Source organism: Phoenix dactylifera, chromosome 10 (assembly GCF_051530095.1).
Source record: "Phoenix dactylifera cultivar Ajwa chromosome 10, Ajwa_hap1_PhDact_Kaust_v1.1, whole genome shotgun sequence".
NCBI classification, from domain to species: domain Eukaryota; kingdom Viridiplantae; phylum Streptophyta; class Magnoliopsida; order Arecales; family Arecaceae; genus Phoenix; species Phoenix dactylifera.
The window spans coordinates 15,507,241-15,524,283 of NC_143199.1; the positions used below are offsets into that span (position 1 = coordinate 15,507,241).

A 17,043-nucleotide genomic window follows, 5' to 3' on the forward strand; every position below is an offset into this window, starting at 1 on the left:
GAACATCTTTTGGTCACTTTATATGCCAACGTAGCAGATTACACATCTAAGGTAATTCTCAAATGGTAATACCTAGAAGAAATTTATAAGTTAATTGTAGATATAATGATAAGATTCAAAGTTTTATCCAAGGTACGGCGTACTGGCCCGAATCGGGCGGTACGAGGCGTGCCATACCATACCGATTCGGTACCGGTACCCGGTATAGGTGGAATATCAACACTTGGTACGCCAAAAAAAATCCGTACTATATACCGACACTGTGCTAGTGTGGCACTGGTATGGGATCCGGTACCGAAACGGCGAACCTTGGTTTTAGCAAATATAAAGTTGAAATTTGGTGTCTAAATTATCTTAGTAAATATTCTTGATATTAAATTAGCCCAAATTTATCGGTAACTCTAGTTGACAACATTTTTTATCAATGTTGCTTCCTGTGAAAATATTTACAACCAAATGAATAAAATCTAGTTAAATGAAGGTGCCAGCAAGATTACTGATAAAATCTCTTGGTAATTGTAATATAGAGTAGAGATGATATTATGTCTTGCCTTCATCAAAGGTTGGAGAATTAGGGCTACTAGGGGAGGGCTACCTCCTATTCTATAGCCCAGAATTTCCTATAGACCTCTACCTAGAAAAAACAAAATCTGGTTATACAATCATCCATGGACTATAAGGGATATCGTGTAGTGGAGGGAACTATCAGATATCATATGGAGCCGCATGTATTCTATTCCATCAAGATCTAATCTACATGTTTTATCCCAAGGACTAGGTACTCAAATGACTTGAAGTTTATGATTGGGAAAGTCCCAATGAGGTTAGAATAGGCTATCTATGACACTAAGGAAGTGATGATTAGAGCAAGGTTTTCAGTCTTGACACTGGAACCTGTACCAATAGCTACTAGTATGAGCAATGGTGCAGAACACCCTCATACAAACATGGTAAACTGCTGGAGGCACGACAAAACTGTACCATATGCTGGTATAGTTCCACACCCCTTATCATACCTTATCAGGTTGATGCAGTATGCTTGGTACCAGGCAACATGGGAACCTTCAATCAAACCAACAATCAAAAAAGTAAGTCTTAGACTAATGCACACTCTCTCTAAGAATTATTCTCTCTATATACAGAAGAAAACTACCATGCAAGAGGAAGCAATAAGGTTTGATTGTCGGAAAGAAATGACCTCAAACACTGGAGCATGTGGAATCGAACGAGGGTGCTTAAAGAATTTTCTATCTCCTGCTGGCCTCATCCAATCTTCCTTTTTTCTTCATCAATTTCCACTTTTCAAAGATGAAGGAATTCTAACAATTAATTCTAGCATGCAAAAGGTCCAATTTAAAGCTTGACATGACATGTTTATTCAAGGTATGCTGAACCGACTGAAACTGGTCGGTTCAGCCTGTACCGAACCGGTGCAGACGTGCACCGGTACGGTACAGCGTATAAAAACGGTTCCGACCCGATTGGTTCCGTACTTGTACCAGTGCCAACCGGGCCGGTTCGCACCGGCCCAATTACTTGTTCCCCGCGCACCCGCACGCGGGGCAGCGCGCCCCGCGCGCGGGGCATAGACCACGTGGGCCACTTAATGCCACAGAGTGGCATTTTTAATGCTACTCTGTGGCATTTAACGCGTCCGCGCGCGTCCGTGTGGGGCAACGTGGGGCAGCGTGCCCACGCGGGCTGCCAGCCCGCGTGGGCCATTTAGTGCCACAAAGTGGCATTTTTGTGGCACTTAACGCATCCGCGGACACGCGCGGATGCGTTGTTTTTTTTTTTTTGTTTGTTTTTTTTCACGTCCGCGCGCGAGAACGTCTCCGGTTCGGTACCGGTTCCAACCGGTACCGGTGCTCACCGGTACGTCGGTACGGTCGGTCCGGCGAACCTTGTTTTATTACAATGTCAGCAATGTCAATCAAGCTAGCACACAAAATCAATGCACTAACAGCAACTTACTCTCTACTCTAAATTTTTCATACAACATTATCTAGCCATGCATTTGAACTTTTTGGTGGTTTTCATACGTATCATTGGAGTAACTACCATTATGATATTATAGAAAAAATAAGGGGATCATCCATGGAATGCCGTACCGGCCCGTACCGGCCGGTACGGGCCGGTACGTACCGGTCCGGTCCTGGACCGGTACCGGAACCGGTTTTCTTGTGCGAACCAGCCACAGCACGAGGCGCTGTGGTTTTTGGCTCGCGATACCGGCCGGTACTGTACCGATACCGGCCGGTACGTACCGGACCGGTACCGGTACGGCGGACCTTGGGATCATCCCATATATAGTGAGGTGAATAGGAAAAGAAAATAATCTAGAATTAACAAACAGAACAAAACAAACTAAATATCTTCACCTTTGTATGCATAACTACGTTTTCGAAGAATTTTGGAGGCATATACTTGCAAGACTTTTTGCAACATAGCCTCCAGCCCTGGCTTATCCCCATCTTCTTTTGCCTACAAATATCCAAAAAAAATGGATCAATAGTTGGAGATGGAACCTAATGCATTCCTAGGAATAATGATGACAATTTGCTAATATTATTCAATATTGAGTGCAGAAGGTAATGCCTAAAAAGGTTAATTCATAACCAAAAAATATGCAAGAAAATACACATATATAAAAATGTGAAGAGCTTAATATTTCAGGTTGGCTATTTAGTTGATGAAAATTCTCACAATTATCCTATTCAAAGACATCTTCTTAATACAGAGTGGAAAACTATTAGATTTACCCCAAGTACTAAGTTCATTATCCACACATAATTTCATAAAATATTTGGCCTGAGGTTCATATGGTCTATAAAAGTTAGTGAGGTTACAAAAATATTTTAGTCTAGCTCCAGAAGTTGTGAAGATTTGGAAAAAAAACAAAAGTAAACTCAAGAAACCACAACCAACAATCATTTCCCGTTTTCCATACAAAGAAGGGAGATTCATGCTATTAGTGGAGGCACAAGCAATAAGCTAAGCAACCATGTAGAAGGTGTCAGATCAAATAACATAAACCTGATAATTTTAATGACTATGGACAGGTGAGAGTAAGTGAGACATTCAAAATAGGAGATATACAATAATACTCTGTACAAAAATACAATACAGATGTATTGGCGAGACATTACAACTATAACCTTTAAATGTAAGTACTTAAATGTTGCGCAAAAAAAAATGATAACTAATTACAAATCAAACTACAAATTTGCATATCAAATTTATCTGGCTGTTGTTTTAAGAGATGCCATGTCATTACCCAATCAATCCTTTAATTTGGGTTTCATAGTTTCTTCAATCTCAGTGGCTGTGATAGAATCAAAGGAAGACCAAGACCTATGAAAACTGCAAATCAAGAACCAATAAAGGAAAAATAAACAAAATTAATGGATATAAGGAAATATAAAGGCAATCTGTTGATTAACAGTCCTCAAATGCATCAATTGCTTCCTCTTTACAAATCTTGTCCTTGCAATATAATTGGTAGTGTTACATGTTCTATTCCTCAGTTGGATCTACAGAACTTGATGATGCAGACCAACAAAAGTCATCCTAGCATTTAAACCATCTGATGGTGGTTTTGAAGCATGTCTATAAACAATATTGAGACTTCCAATCATCTATTGGATGATATGGATGACATACAACAATGAAACAGAAGAATCAACAATGAAGGGATCCTCGAAGTGTTGGATCTTTGTTGGTCTTTTCATCAACAGCTATATCCTCTGGTTACTCCCCCAATGGCTCATTTATTGCCGTATCCTGTGTTTTTTGCTCCAGCTGTCGATCATCAATAAAGTGATCTTACATTATTGCTTTGGAAGCATATATTCTTCAACTACAGGCTTCTCTAATTGCCATGTTTTCACTGCAGAATCTCCCATTCCAGCAGGATCAACTTCAACGCTGTTGAAAAACCTACTTGCCTCATAAGAAGTTCCTTCGGTATATCTGCACAGCTCTAAAATTTGTGAGCTATTATTTATGTTCATCAAACTGTGATCTATCAATACCCATGGTGCTACAATTCTCTTGCTTCTAAGTGCCAAAAAATATACATGAGTTTGGAAGGAATAAATATCAAAAAAATGGAAGAACAACAAAAGCAGTTCAAAATCAGGGAAAAACCAAAGAATCAGTTGCTCTGCTCTAAGGGGAACCAACAGCCTGTATGAGTAATACTTTGACTTCATACAAAATTCCAGGAACTGTCCAGAAATTTCAGCAAGCAACAAAGGCCTCCGAAGTATCTGATCCTTAGACTTAAGTTTCCTAAAGTCCCATTCATAATTGCAATAAAAAGGAGCACATTATTTGGTGTCATTAAATTCCAACATGGAGAATTTCAGAAATTTCATGGAAAAAAGACAGAAATAGCATTCAAAATTGATAGAGTAATCAATCTATGGCCTATGAGTAATAAAACTATGGCCTATCATGTTGATATACGTAAAAAACACTCCAACATGGATAACAGCAGATTTTGATGAAAATTTCAGCAATAACAATGACTAAACAACAAGTAATGGATAGAAGAAGACGACGAGTAGTAATAGAGAAGAGAAGACAAAAAGGGAACCAGATGTCCATTGGAGAAGACGATGAAGCTCTCTTGAGTTCCCAATATTCTAAAAAGATTGACATGATTCAAAGGCTCATTTAAACAAAGAAACCTGGAACTAAATTTGGAAGCCTGAGGGAGAGGGAAGACAGCCATCTCTCTCCTTTCTGCACAGCCTTTTGGGCAAGCCAACTTTCACAGTTCGCAAGACCAATGTAAAGCTGATAACGCTATTATTTTAAGTAATGCCATATCGTCACTTCATCACTCCTTTAATTTAGGCCCAAGATCCTCCAATCTCACAGTGGACTCAAACAAATAACACTAATAATTAAAAGGAAAAAGAAAGAAAATTAATTTGTAACATCAAATCTACAGGCTCTCTGTTAATTTGCAGTCCTGACATGCATCACCTACACATTTTCACAACCACGAGACTGGTATAAGATCAGCAGTCATACTTTCATTGAAAGAAACTAGTAACCTCGGGGAAGTTCAGCATGTAAACCTAAATATAACACTGCCATACTAGTCCATCAAAAATCAAAAGTGTAAAGAGATCAAAAACCTTAATAAGGATATCTTTGATGCTTTTAATAAATAAGGGTACAAACCAAAATCCACCGAACCGGTACCAGGAGCCATACCGGTCGGCACCCGGCACAATTCGGTACCAGTTTGGTAGCGTACCGAACCGGTACGGATAGGGCATGTCGGTTCACGAACTAGAACGCCCAATTTTTTTTTGAATTTTCAAGAATATTTAATTGATAATAACTTTTTAAAACTTTTTCAATGATTTTAAGACTAATTTGATTTTTTTTGGATTTTTTTTATGCTTTTTTGATGTTTCTATGATCCCGATTTAACCTAAATTATGCATTTTATTGCTTTAAAATGATGCAAATCATAAAATGATTAGTAAGATGTTGCCTGCTACAATGAACAACATAAAATATCCTCAAATCAAGTAGTGACGTAAAAATTAAAAAATAATACAATTAATTACATACATTTAAAGTCCAATATACATACCGATATCTGAAATCGAATTGAGTGGCGATGCCTCTCATAAATATCCGGATCATCAGCATAGTCAAGAGGCACATCAACCCACCCCTCTAATCAAGTGGCAGCGTAGTCTTGTACGTTCATTCTATAAGGAATGCGCACCGGGTTATAAGTACTCTCAGATCTCTCGTTGAAGCTCTAGCTCTAAGAAGTGTCCTCTAGCTGATAATACGGCTATGGAGTAGCCTATCCGAATATGCCGGCAGCAAAATTCGACCAGTAAGATGCTCCGAGCTACGTAGGATAGTAGCCACTGGAAAATGTCTAAGACGTACCATATCCATTTTCATATTCATATGAGTCATAGGCTGCATATTGCTACGGATAATAGGATTCAGTATACAACTCGAAACCTGATACATCTATGCATCCTACTGCACGTGCGAGGTCATCTACAGCTGCATCGTGTTCTCCTGAATGACCTCGAGGAGCCCGTCTCCTATATACAATTGTATCCTCGTGGGCTCTACCAAATCGTGCACCGGGGTTCCTATCTTGTGTAGCATGTGTAAACAGAGACTCACCGATGAATCAAAAACCATCCTATGACTGCCTCACAAACAGTGGTCTCCTGTCCACTCTCTTCCTGGCCGGCAGATCTATGACCACCAGAGCTGTCATCGCTACTGGTTCTGGTCATTGAATCTGAGTGTACTGACTCATTTTCAAACACTCTCCATTGGGGCTGCAGGTGCCTTTTATTTTGCTTTTTTGGTAGGCTAGGCCACTGTCTTCTTATCCTTCGTGCCCCTCTCGGCCTAGGTATATTGGAAGGATGTATGTCGCGCTCCTGACCGAGTCGGCAAAGTAACGTAGTGGCCTCGTCTAAGCAATTCTCGATCATATCTCTGAGAGAATGTCTCGAACAAGAAGTCATGTGGTGACTGGCTACCATGTAGCTGTGGCTGATCAAATGGAGAATGCGTAGAATATAGCGCTCAGCCCATTGTCCTGTATCAACCCTAGCTTCGCTGGTTACAAAACTGGTCGGTCGTAGAAGCGATCTTTGCACATCAAGCTCCAACTCCTGTTGCTAGTCCACAAACCATCCAATTATAAGATCATCCTCATCAACAACGAAAGCACAATAGATCGGATCTGTATACTTGAGCTCCACTTCCTCCTAAATGCACTTTAGCCACAATCTCAGATTGTAGTGAACATATACAAGATCATTGAGGCGCTTTTGTATCAAACGGTTTTTCTGCTTACTGTGGATGAAGTCGAAGGTGGACTAGTTATGCTTATAGCCACTTGAGGAGATCATCTGGAAGAGGATTTGGATAGCTAGCAGCTAAATTTTTCGCGAACAGTCCAAAATGAATCCACCATTCAACTACAAAAATATTAAAAAAAATGCATATAAGATAGTACCATATTAGTAACCATCTAATGCTAGATAAATGTCCTTTTGATGTGTAACATACATGGATTCATACTTTTTTTATTTACAATAGCTACCGAGACTCCAAAGCTGTCGCTGTCCTCTCAAAATATTTTAGTCTGTAAAAAAGAAGCATTTTGTACTACATTAGTAATAGAAGATACTGGCTCCATCTTGTAAATCACTTTACGGAGAGCAGCTAAAAATTCATCATCCATATTGATTCTAAGTACACTGTATTTGAATCGAGGGTTTAGATAGTATGTTGCGCATAGAGTTCGCTATGATTTTAGTAAAATAATATAAGTACAGGAGCAATCTAGTTTTCAATATTCTTGCTTACCTGCTAGATGCAAGTCCCTATCCATCTGATAGTCCCACCGTCGTTCAATAATGTCGATATACTCTTGGGCATGCGTCGGATCTGTCTCAATATTATAAGTCTTTGCCCTTTCCATCATGTGATACAAAAAGTCCATCTGGGGTTACCTCTCGCTATCCACGGCCTGAAGCACTTCATACAATGGTCTGATAGCCTTCATTATTGCAGTCGCCTGCTGGCAGAATGTCTGTCTCATCACAAAGTCCTCGACACTGCTCTATTCAATGTCGGCCCTCGCATATCTACTTTTCTGCCACTCAGAACTGACAAACATCTAACGTAAGGCTGCCTTTTTCTCAAGAAGGCTATCAAGTGCAACGTAGTTGGTAGCAAACAGTGTGACGCCTAATTTCAAGATCTATCTCCCTGCATACCTTCACATCAGTGAAAGAACCGAGGTATGGTTATAAATATACCTGATGATGGTTTGGGCTGTCTCCACTATTTGATGCATCCTACGAATCTTCGCAATGTCCATCAACATGAAGTCGATACAATGTGCCGCTCCATCAAGATCTTTCCAGCGGCATTATATTACGGCCCATTATCAGTGATGACCTACACGGCATTCTCCTCTCCAACCTTATCAATCACCTCCTCCATCAGTTTGAGGATGTATGAGACGACATGCATCTGATCAGAAGCATCAACCTACTTGTGGAAGAACGTCTTCATATCACAGTATATTAGAAAGTTGTTGATGCTCCGCCTGGTAGGATCGGTTCAACCATCACACATCACAGTCAGTTCATATGTGGGCCACTTGCTCTTGTAGGAGGCAATCCATTTCTCTAACTCCTTATTACTGTCAAGAAGCTCATCATAGATGTTCTTCGGACCTGAAAGATCTACATCGGGACCGGCAGCCTGTATGGCGAAAATGGCAGACCTATTGTGAGAACCTGGAACTGGACCCGGTCCACTTGACCGGCCTAGCCACCAGATTCGGCCTCACGTGCATCGCACGTGAGGGCACGGGATGAAGGGAGCCATCCCGTAGAAGAAGGATTCCCTAGTTTTTCTAGGGCGTCTTCCTCCTCTTGTGAGGCCAACCGAGAAGAGCCGCCAAACCCCCCCTCCTAGTTTGGGTTCTTCTTCCTTGGGCTACCAGCCAGGAGAGAGGGAGAGAGCCGCTGAAGCCCGCTCCTCTTCGGTTCGGGTGGTCTTCCGCTACTTCCTTTGCCGCCGGAGAAGAAGAAAGCCGCCGGATCTTCGCCGAGGCTGAGGTAAGGTTCCTAGCTTCATCTCTTTGTTAAACCATTTGAAAAAAAAGAAAGAAAGAAAGAAAGAAAGAAGAGGGGAAGAAGGAGAAGGCCAACCGTCGTGGGCTCTTCTTCTTCTCCCGTCCGCATGCCTCCTCCGCGGGAAGAAGGAGAGGGCCGAATGTCACAGGCGTCGCCGGCCTCGACTTGGCCTCTCCCGAGCTCGCCGACCTCCCTTCGCGGGAGAAGAAAGAAGAAGAAAGAAAAGGGAAGGGAAGGAGAAGAAGTCGGGAGAAGAGGAGGAGAAAGAAAAAGAAAGAAGAAAGAAAGGGAAGGGAGGAAGAAAGAAGTCGGGAGAAGATTCTAGAGAAGAAGAGAAGAAGAGAAAAGAAAAGAAAGAAAAGGGAAGGGAAGGGAAGGGAAGGGAAGGAAAGAAAAGAAAAGAAAAGAAAAAGAAAGGAAAAGAAAGAAAAAGAAAAGAAATAAAGAAAAAAAAGAAAAAATAAATAAATAAAGGGAGAGGATGGTTTACAGGTATGAACCCGAATCCGAACCCCAACCCGGGGTGCTAGACACTTCTACAGGGTCGGCCCTGGGATGCTAAGATTTAAGTTTTATATATATTATGATGAATTTTAAAAGAAAAATATGATTTTTGGATATTAGGTTCTGCGAGGAATTTGTGAGATTAATTGGATTTATTGTGGATCGTGTTCAAGTAAGTAATGAACTGCCTTCTCTAGACTCTTCATTTATATAATATTATTTTTGCATCGAATAGATTGTTAATGAATTTATATGTGATTTATGAATTTTTACGAGATGATGATTTGAATGAAAAATAGATATGTGAATTGAAATTATATTTTTCAGACTATTGCTATATTTACTGTTCTTGTATCGTATATGCATATTTAGATCGGAATATGATATATCTAATATATTTAAAAAAGAATTTTGATGTGCATCAGATTTAGAACTCTCAGCCTGACTATGTTCTGGACCCTGCCAATTAGGGGTTATGCATTGACAATTTTGGCCCCACCATAGGGTATAAGTGTGGTATTCTGGCCCACTCCGCAGGATATAGTGCGGTATTCTGGCCCACTCCGCAGGGTATAAGTGCGGTTCTGTTTCTGGCCTAGCCACAGGGTATAAGTGTGGTCGTAGTTAAAGGCTGTTGAGATGAATGTGATTTATTTTGAAACAGATTCATGATTATGTATATGGATAGTTGAAAGATACGGAATTCAATGAATTTGGGTTTGAAAAAGGAATTGATTATGTTATTATGTTGATTCATCGTAATTTGTATTTATGTTTTATGTTATTATATGAATTGACTAGTTAAGGTGTTTATTTCTTACTGGGCTGTCTAGCTCATTATATAATTTCTTGTTGTTTTACAGATTTCGAGAACTAACCTATCGGGATTTTAAAATGGGAGAGCGACTAGAAGAACTGAAGCACAAGTTATCTTAGACTAGAATTTATTTAAATTGATATTTTATCTTAAATTATTGTTAGACATTGTAAGGTTTTGTCATTTAAAGAACCAAGTTTTACATGCTAGTAATTTATTGTTCCGCTGCGTATTTAGAACTGTGAGACTTTATAATTTATGTCAGTCAATGGAATAAGATTGCATTTATTTCAGCTGAATTATTTTAGTTACATTTTTGAGATTTGGTTAAGATGCCTTGCATGCTCGTGGGAAGAGTTTCCTATTGGTGTGCGGCGGTTGGTGCAGACCCCCGGCTCGCGAATCTCGGGCCGAGGGCGTGACAACTTAAGTAGTATCAGAGCATGAATGGATAAATTCTAAGATAAGAAAATCTGACATGACATGAGTGTAGGTGGGTAGACACTAGGGATATTGGGATGTTAGTTTATGACGATTGTAACAACCATCCTATATACTTGTAATTAATTGGTAAGCTTATTATTGGCATGCTGCTATCTGATAGATATAGGTCAGGATGCCTCCACGTCGGATGAGAAAGACTGCTCGCGGAGCTACTGATAAGGCACCAAACCCGCAAAATAACAGCACACCCCAACAAGTTGGTAACACCCCTCAGCAGGAGAGAGTCGTCAATCCTGCTAGTAATACTCAAACAAGACAACAAGAACCGGGCTTAGGCCAGGTTATGCAGACTTTAGTTGGTATGATCCAGATGCAACAACAGGTGCAACAGCAACAGGTTCAACAACAACAAACATCGTTGCACCATGCAGGACGAGAAGAGCAGTGCGAGCAGCATAGTAATATAGCTGAGTTCAAGAAGCTGGCTCCTCCAGCCTTCAAGAGGACTACGGAGCCTTTGGAAGCTGACAATTGGCTTACAGAGATGGAGAAAGCGTTCGCCGTTCAGAGATGCCGGGACAACGAAAAGATTCTTTATGCATCATACATGTTGCAAGGTGAGGCATTCAACTGGTGGCGGATGTTGGAACATAAATATGAGCAAGATAGGGAGCCACTCACTTGGAAAAGATTTCGAGAAGCATTTTATGATAAGTATTTTCCTCGGAGTGTAAGGACGCAGAAAGAGCAGGAGTTTATTCATCCAAAGCAAAGGAATATGACCGTTGCAGAATATGAAGCTAAATTTACCGAGCTAGCCAAATTTGTTCCAAAGTTAGTCGAGGATGAGCTAGATCGAGTGCATAAATTTGAGATGGGACTAAAGACTGAAATTAGAAAACAGGTGGTACCTTATGAATTGACTACCTATGCAGCTATGGTAAATAAAGCTTTAATAATTGAAAGGGAAGTAAATGATGAACGGTTGGCTTGGAAAGAAATCAAAAGAAGAGGAACAGGTCAAATGAATTTCAGGGGCAGAGCAATGAAAACACCGAGAGTTCAAACAAGAAATCAACGAGTGACAACCCTAAGCAAATGAATATCAATAAATGTTCTAGATGTGGTAAGGCTCATGCTGACAAGGATTGGCATTGGAACACCGGTGCCTGTTTTAGATGTGGCAAGATAGGTCATAAAATTGCAAACTGCCCACAAAGAAACGAGAATAGACCTACTCAGGCAATGGAAGGAAGCCAGGGGCCAAAGACTCAAGGAAAAGTATTTGCACTTACACAGCAAGATGCACAGGCTTCTGAGGTGTTGACGACAGGTATTAATCTAGTCCCAATATTTATTTCTAATTATTGTCTAGCCATGTCCACTGCTCTTTGTTAGACAACTCATTATGTTGCTAGAAAAGATAAAATAGTTACGCAACAATTTTTTTTTTTGATTAATTGTCAAAAGAAGAATATGAACTTTTAAATTTCGAAAGTGTTCACGCGGATTAAGATAATAATGAATGTACCAATAAGTAAGTAATTCTAAAAAAAAAAATTCTAGACTTGACACGAGTATGTTGAGGTTTAAATCAGTGTGTGCAGAGGAAGTGTGGTGAATGGAATTATTTGACGTTGGTCAGACAAGATGACTTTGATTTGATGAGTGTTATTTCATGATTTGGAAGAAGTATTCTCTACTTTTGAACTACATGTATGAAAATTTCATGGACGAAATTTCTTCTAAGGGGGAGAGGATGTAAGAACCTGGAACTGGGCCCGGTCCACTTGACCGGCCCAGCCACCAGATTCGGCCTCACGTGCATCGCACGTGAGGGCACGGGATGAAGAGAGCCATCCCGTAGAAGAAGGATTCCCTAGTTTTTCTAGGGCGTCTTCCTCCTCTTGTGAGGCCAACCGAGAAGAGCCGCCAGACCCCCCCTCCTGGTTTGGGTTCTTCTTCCTTGGGCTACCAGCCGAGAGAGAGGGAGAGAGCCGCTGAAGCCCGCTCCTCTTCGGTTCGGGTGGTCTTCCGCTACTTCCTTTGCCGCCGGAGAAGAAGAAAGCCGCCGGATCTTCGCCGGGGCTGAGGTAAGGTTCCTAGCTTCATCTCTTTGTTAAACAATTTGAAAAAAAGAAAGAAAGAAAGAAGAAGAGAGGGAAGAAGGAGAAGGCCGACCATCGCGGGCTCTTCTTCTTCTCCTGTCCGCATGCCTCCTCCGCGGGAAGAAGGAGAGGGCCGGCCGTCACGGGCGGCGCCGGCCTCGACTTGGCCTCTTCCGAGCTCGCCAACCTCCCTTCGCGGGAGAAGAAAGAAGAAGAAAGAAAAGGGAAGGGAAGGAGAAGAAGTCGGGAGAAGAAGTTGGGAGAAGAGGAGGAGGAGAAAGAAAAAGAAAGAAGAAAGAAAGGGAAGGGAGGAAGAAAGAAGTCGGGAGAAGATTCTAGAGAAGAAGAGAAGAAGAGAAAAGAAAAGAAAGAAAAGGGAAGGGAAGGGAAAGAAAAGAAAAGAAAAAGAAAAGAAAAGAAAAGAAAGAAAAAGAAAAAAAATAAAGAAAAAAAAGAAAAAAAAATAAATAAATGGAGAGGGTGGTTTACGGGTATGAACCCGAATCCGAACCCCAACCCGGGGTGCTAGGCACTTCTGCAGGGTCAGCCCTGGGATGCTAAGATTTAAGTTTTATATATATATTATGATGAATTTTAAAAGAAAAATATGATTTTTGGATATTAGGTTCTGCAAGGAATTTGTAAGATTAATTGGATTTATTGTGGATCGCGTTCAAGTAAGTAATGAACTGCCTTCTCTAGACTCTTCATTTATATAATATTATTTTTACATCGAATAGATTGTTAATGAATTTATATGTGATTATTGAATTTTTACGAGATGATGATTTGAATGACAAATAGATATGTGAATTGAAATTATATTTTTCGGACTATTGCTATATTTACTGTTCTTGTATCGTATATGCATATTTAGATCGGATTATGATATATCTAATATGTTACAAAAAGAATTTTGATGTGCATCAGATTTAGAACTCTCAGCCTGACTATGTTCTGGACCCTGCCAATTAGGGGTTATGCATTGACAATTCTGGCCCCACCACAGGGTATAAGTGTGGTATTCTGGCCCACTCCGCAGGGTATATGTTACGCCCCCGTCCCGAGATCGCGAGCCGGGGGTCGCGCCAACCGCCGCACACCCGTAGGAAACTCTCCCCACGAGCATGCAAGGCATCTAAACCAAACACCTCAATTATGAAATTCTAGAATAATTTAATAGAATAAATGCAATCTTATTCCATTGACTAACTCAAGACATAATGACTCACAAGTCTAAATACGCAGCGGAATAATCATTTACCAACATGCAGAAACCTAGTTCTTAAAATAACAAAAGTCCACCAATCATAATAAATGTCCATAATAACAAATCAACTTAAATAACCCTAAATCTAAGATAACTTGTGCCACAAATCCTTCTAATCGCTCTCCCATTTTGAATCTCCAATAAACTAGTTCTCGAAATCTGTAACACAACAAGAGATGGTATAATAGCCCAGTAAGTAATGAACACTCTAGCTAGATAAATCAAGCAATAATATGTGAAAAATAAATAAATATGCAGTTCCAAAGTATAAGTCATATATTTCTTAAATTCAAAAGATTCTTTTCGCGGTTTCAAGATTCTTTCACATATTCAATTCATCTTGTCGATCCTAGACTATGACCACATGTTTCCTGTGGCAGGGTCATCAACACCAACTATTCTTCTTGCGGTGAGTCCTTCAGGACAGTCAATTGCCAACGTATCTGCCCCCATTGGCAGGGTCCTCAACATAGCCAGGTCGAAGTTCATTTTGTCCTCTATTTCATATTCCAGTTATATAAAAGAAAACGTACAGTGTCAAACCGAATATTGTTCATATCTTAATTTCTTTCAATTTATGAGATCTAACTCAACAGCCAGGAACTATGACCACATGTTCCCTATGGTAGGGTCATATCACCGACTATTCTTCTTGCGGTACCAATGTATTAGCCCCCATTGGCAGGGTCCTCAACATAGCCCGACTACAAGCCTGAATCTATTTCAAGTCATAATCCTTTCTTACATTATGTTTAATGTTCCAAACCAAAGGGTACAATGTCAGAGTAATTAAACACAATTCGAACCAGAAGCAAATACGTCCAATCAGAATCATACAATATTCTAAAATACACATATAATCCATGCATCAAATTCGAAATCACGAACAATTCAATTCGTAAAACATATACATAGTTTGCCGATAAATCTAGTAAAGAGGTTACATCACTTACCTTGCGAACGCGATCCACAACAAATCCAATTAATTCCGCAAATCCCTCGCAGAACCTAATATTCAAAACCATATTTTCTTTTAAAATTTATCACAATATATATATATAAAAACCTAAATTTTAACATTCTCCCAAGGCCGACCCTGCCGAAGTGTCTAGCACCCCGGGTTCGGGTTCGGATCCGGGTTCATACCCGTAAACCACCTTTCCTCTTTTTTTTTTCTTTTCTTTTCTTTTTCTTTTCTTCTTTCTTTTTTCCTTCTTTTCTTTTTCTTCTTTCTTTTTCTTCTTTCTTCTTCCCTCTCCCGACTCCCTTCTTCTCCTTTGGTGAAACAGGGGACCCCATGACCCCCTGTCGCCGCCCCCTCTTCTCTCCTCTCGATTGAACCCAAGGCGGCCGCGGTGGCTGGCCTTGGCAGCGGCAGGAGGTGGCGGAGCAAGCCCGGCCACCCCCGGCGATTGGCGGCGGCGAACACGCCGACGGCTAGGGCAAGCCGTTTTAGACCCAAATTCGGCGATCGTCCGGCCCCAACCCCCAACACATCATGACCAAGCATCAAGCAAGGAGAAGGAGAAGTTTACCTTAGCCCTGACGAAGATCCGGCGCCTCTCTTCTCCGGCGGCAAGGAAGAAGGAGACCACCCGGTGCTGTGGCTCCTCTCTCTCTCTCTCCCTCTCTCCCTCTCTCTCGGTGGCCACACGAAGAAGACCCTCCCCCCTTTGCGTGCGGTGGCTCTCCTTCGGTGGGCTCAAAGGAGAAGAAGGAGAAGGAAGCCCTAAAACAAGGCTCCTCCTTCTTCTTCGGGATGGAGGATCCATCCCGTTGCCTCACGTGCGTTGCACGTGAGGTCAAGTATTGGGACTGGGCCGGTCAAGTGGACCGGGCCCAGTTCCAGGGTCTCACATTCCCCCGTCCTAAAAAAAATTTCGTCTCCGAAATTTGCGTACCTGCAGTTTCAAAAAGTTGAGGGTATTTCTGTTTCATCTCATCTTCCAGTTCCCAGGTAGCTTCTCTTTCTGAATGATGGCTCCACTGCACCTTGACATAAGGTATAACATGGTGTCTCAAAACTTGATCTTTTCTGTCCACTATCCGCACTGGATGCTCCTTATATGATAGATCTTCTCTAACTTGTATAGGCTCAAGCTCCGTGACATTACTTGGGTCTGGTATATATTTCTTCAACATCGAGACATGGAAAACATCGTGTACACCAGCCAAAGAAGGCGGCAGGGCAAGTCTGTAAGCCACCTTACCAATTCTTTCTAAGATCTCGAACGGACCAACAAATCTGGGATTCAATTTTCCTCGAATGTCGAATCTTGTAACTCCCTTTGTAGGTGATATTTTAAGAAATACATGGTCACCAACTTGAAATTCTAATTCTCGTCTTCTATTATCCGCATAACTCTTCTGTCTACTTTGTGCAGTCCGAAGGCGATCTCTGATTAGCTGAATTTTCTCAACTGTCTGTTGTACAAGTTCAGGGCCCAACAATTTTCGTTCACCAATATCATCCCAACAAATTGGCGAACGACATTTTCTTCCGTATAAAGCTTCATAAAGCGCCATTTGTATACTACTCTGATAACTATTGTTATATGCAAATTCTATCAGAGGTAGATGCTCATCCCAATAACCCTTCATATCTATGACGCAAGCTCTCAACATATCCTCGAGAATCTGAATGGTCCTCTCAGACTGACCATCGGTCTGAGGGTGAAAGGCAGTACTAAAACATAATTTTGTCCCCAAAGCCTTATGCAAGCTTTTCCAAAATTGTGATACAAATCTAGTATCTCGATCAGACACAATGGATACTGGAATACCGTGCAGTCTCACAATTTCTTTAATGTATAATTTAGCTAGCCTTTCCAGGCCGAACCCAACTTTGATAGGTAAAAAGTGTGCCGATTTGGTTAGCCTATTCACTATCACCCATACTGCATCATTAGAATTGGGAGTCTTTGGCAGTCCTGTTACAAAGTCCATAGAAATTTGTTCCCACTTCCATATTGGAATGTCAAGAGGCTGAAGCGGCCCTGCAGGTCTTTGGTGTTCAGCTTTAACCTGCTGACAAGACATTGTGCCACGAATTGAGCAATTTCTCTTTTCATGTTGTTCCACCAATACAATTCCTTTAAATCTCTATACATCTTAGTTCCTCCTGGGTGCACTGTATATCCAGACTGATGGGCTTCTTTAAGAATTTCCTATTTGATTTCTAAATCCATAGGTACACAAATTCTATTCCGATACCTCAAAGATCCGTCCTCATGAATC

General features: G+C 41.0%; 1 protein-coding gene across 20 annotated transcripts in view; it reads right to left on the minus strand.

Moving 5' to 3' along the window:
* Positions 1-17,043, minus strand: part of LOC103698892 (uncharacterized) — a 72,520-nt gene that overhangs the window by 24,725 nt on the left and 30,752 nt on the right. For 4 of the 20 annotated variants that reach the window (XR_016396617.1, XM_089925728.1, XM_089925729.1 and 1 more), the window contains exon 8: positions 2,382-2,484. Coding sequence is in view for 13 of the 20 variants with exons in the window: in XM_089925728.1 (XP_089781854.1) it covers positions 2,382-2,484 (103 nt within the window). In the remaining 7 variants the exon portion in view is untranslated. The other 16 variants (XR_016396618.1, XM_089925735.1, XM_089925742.1 and 13 more) reach the window with 13 other exon arrangements.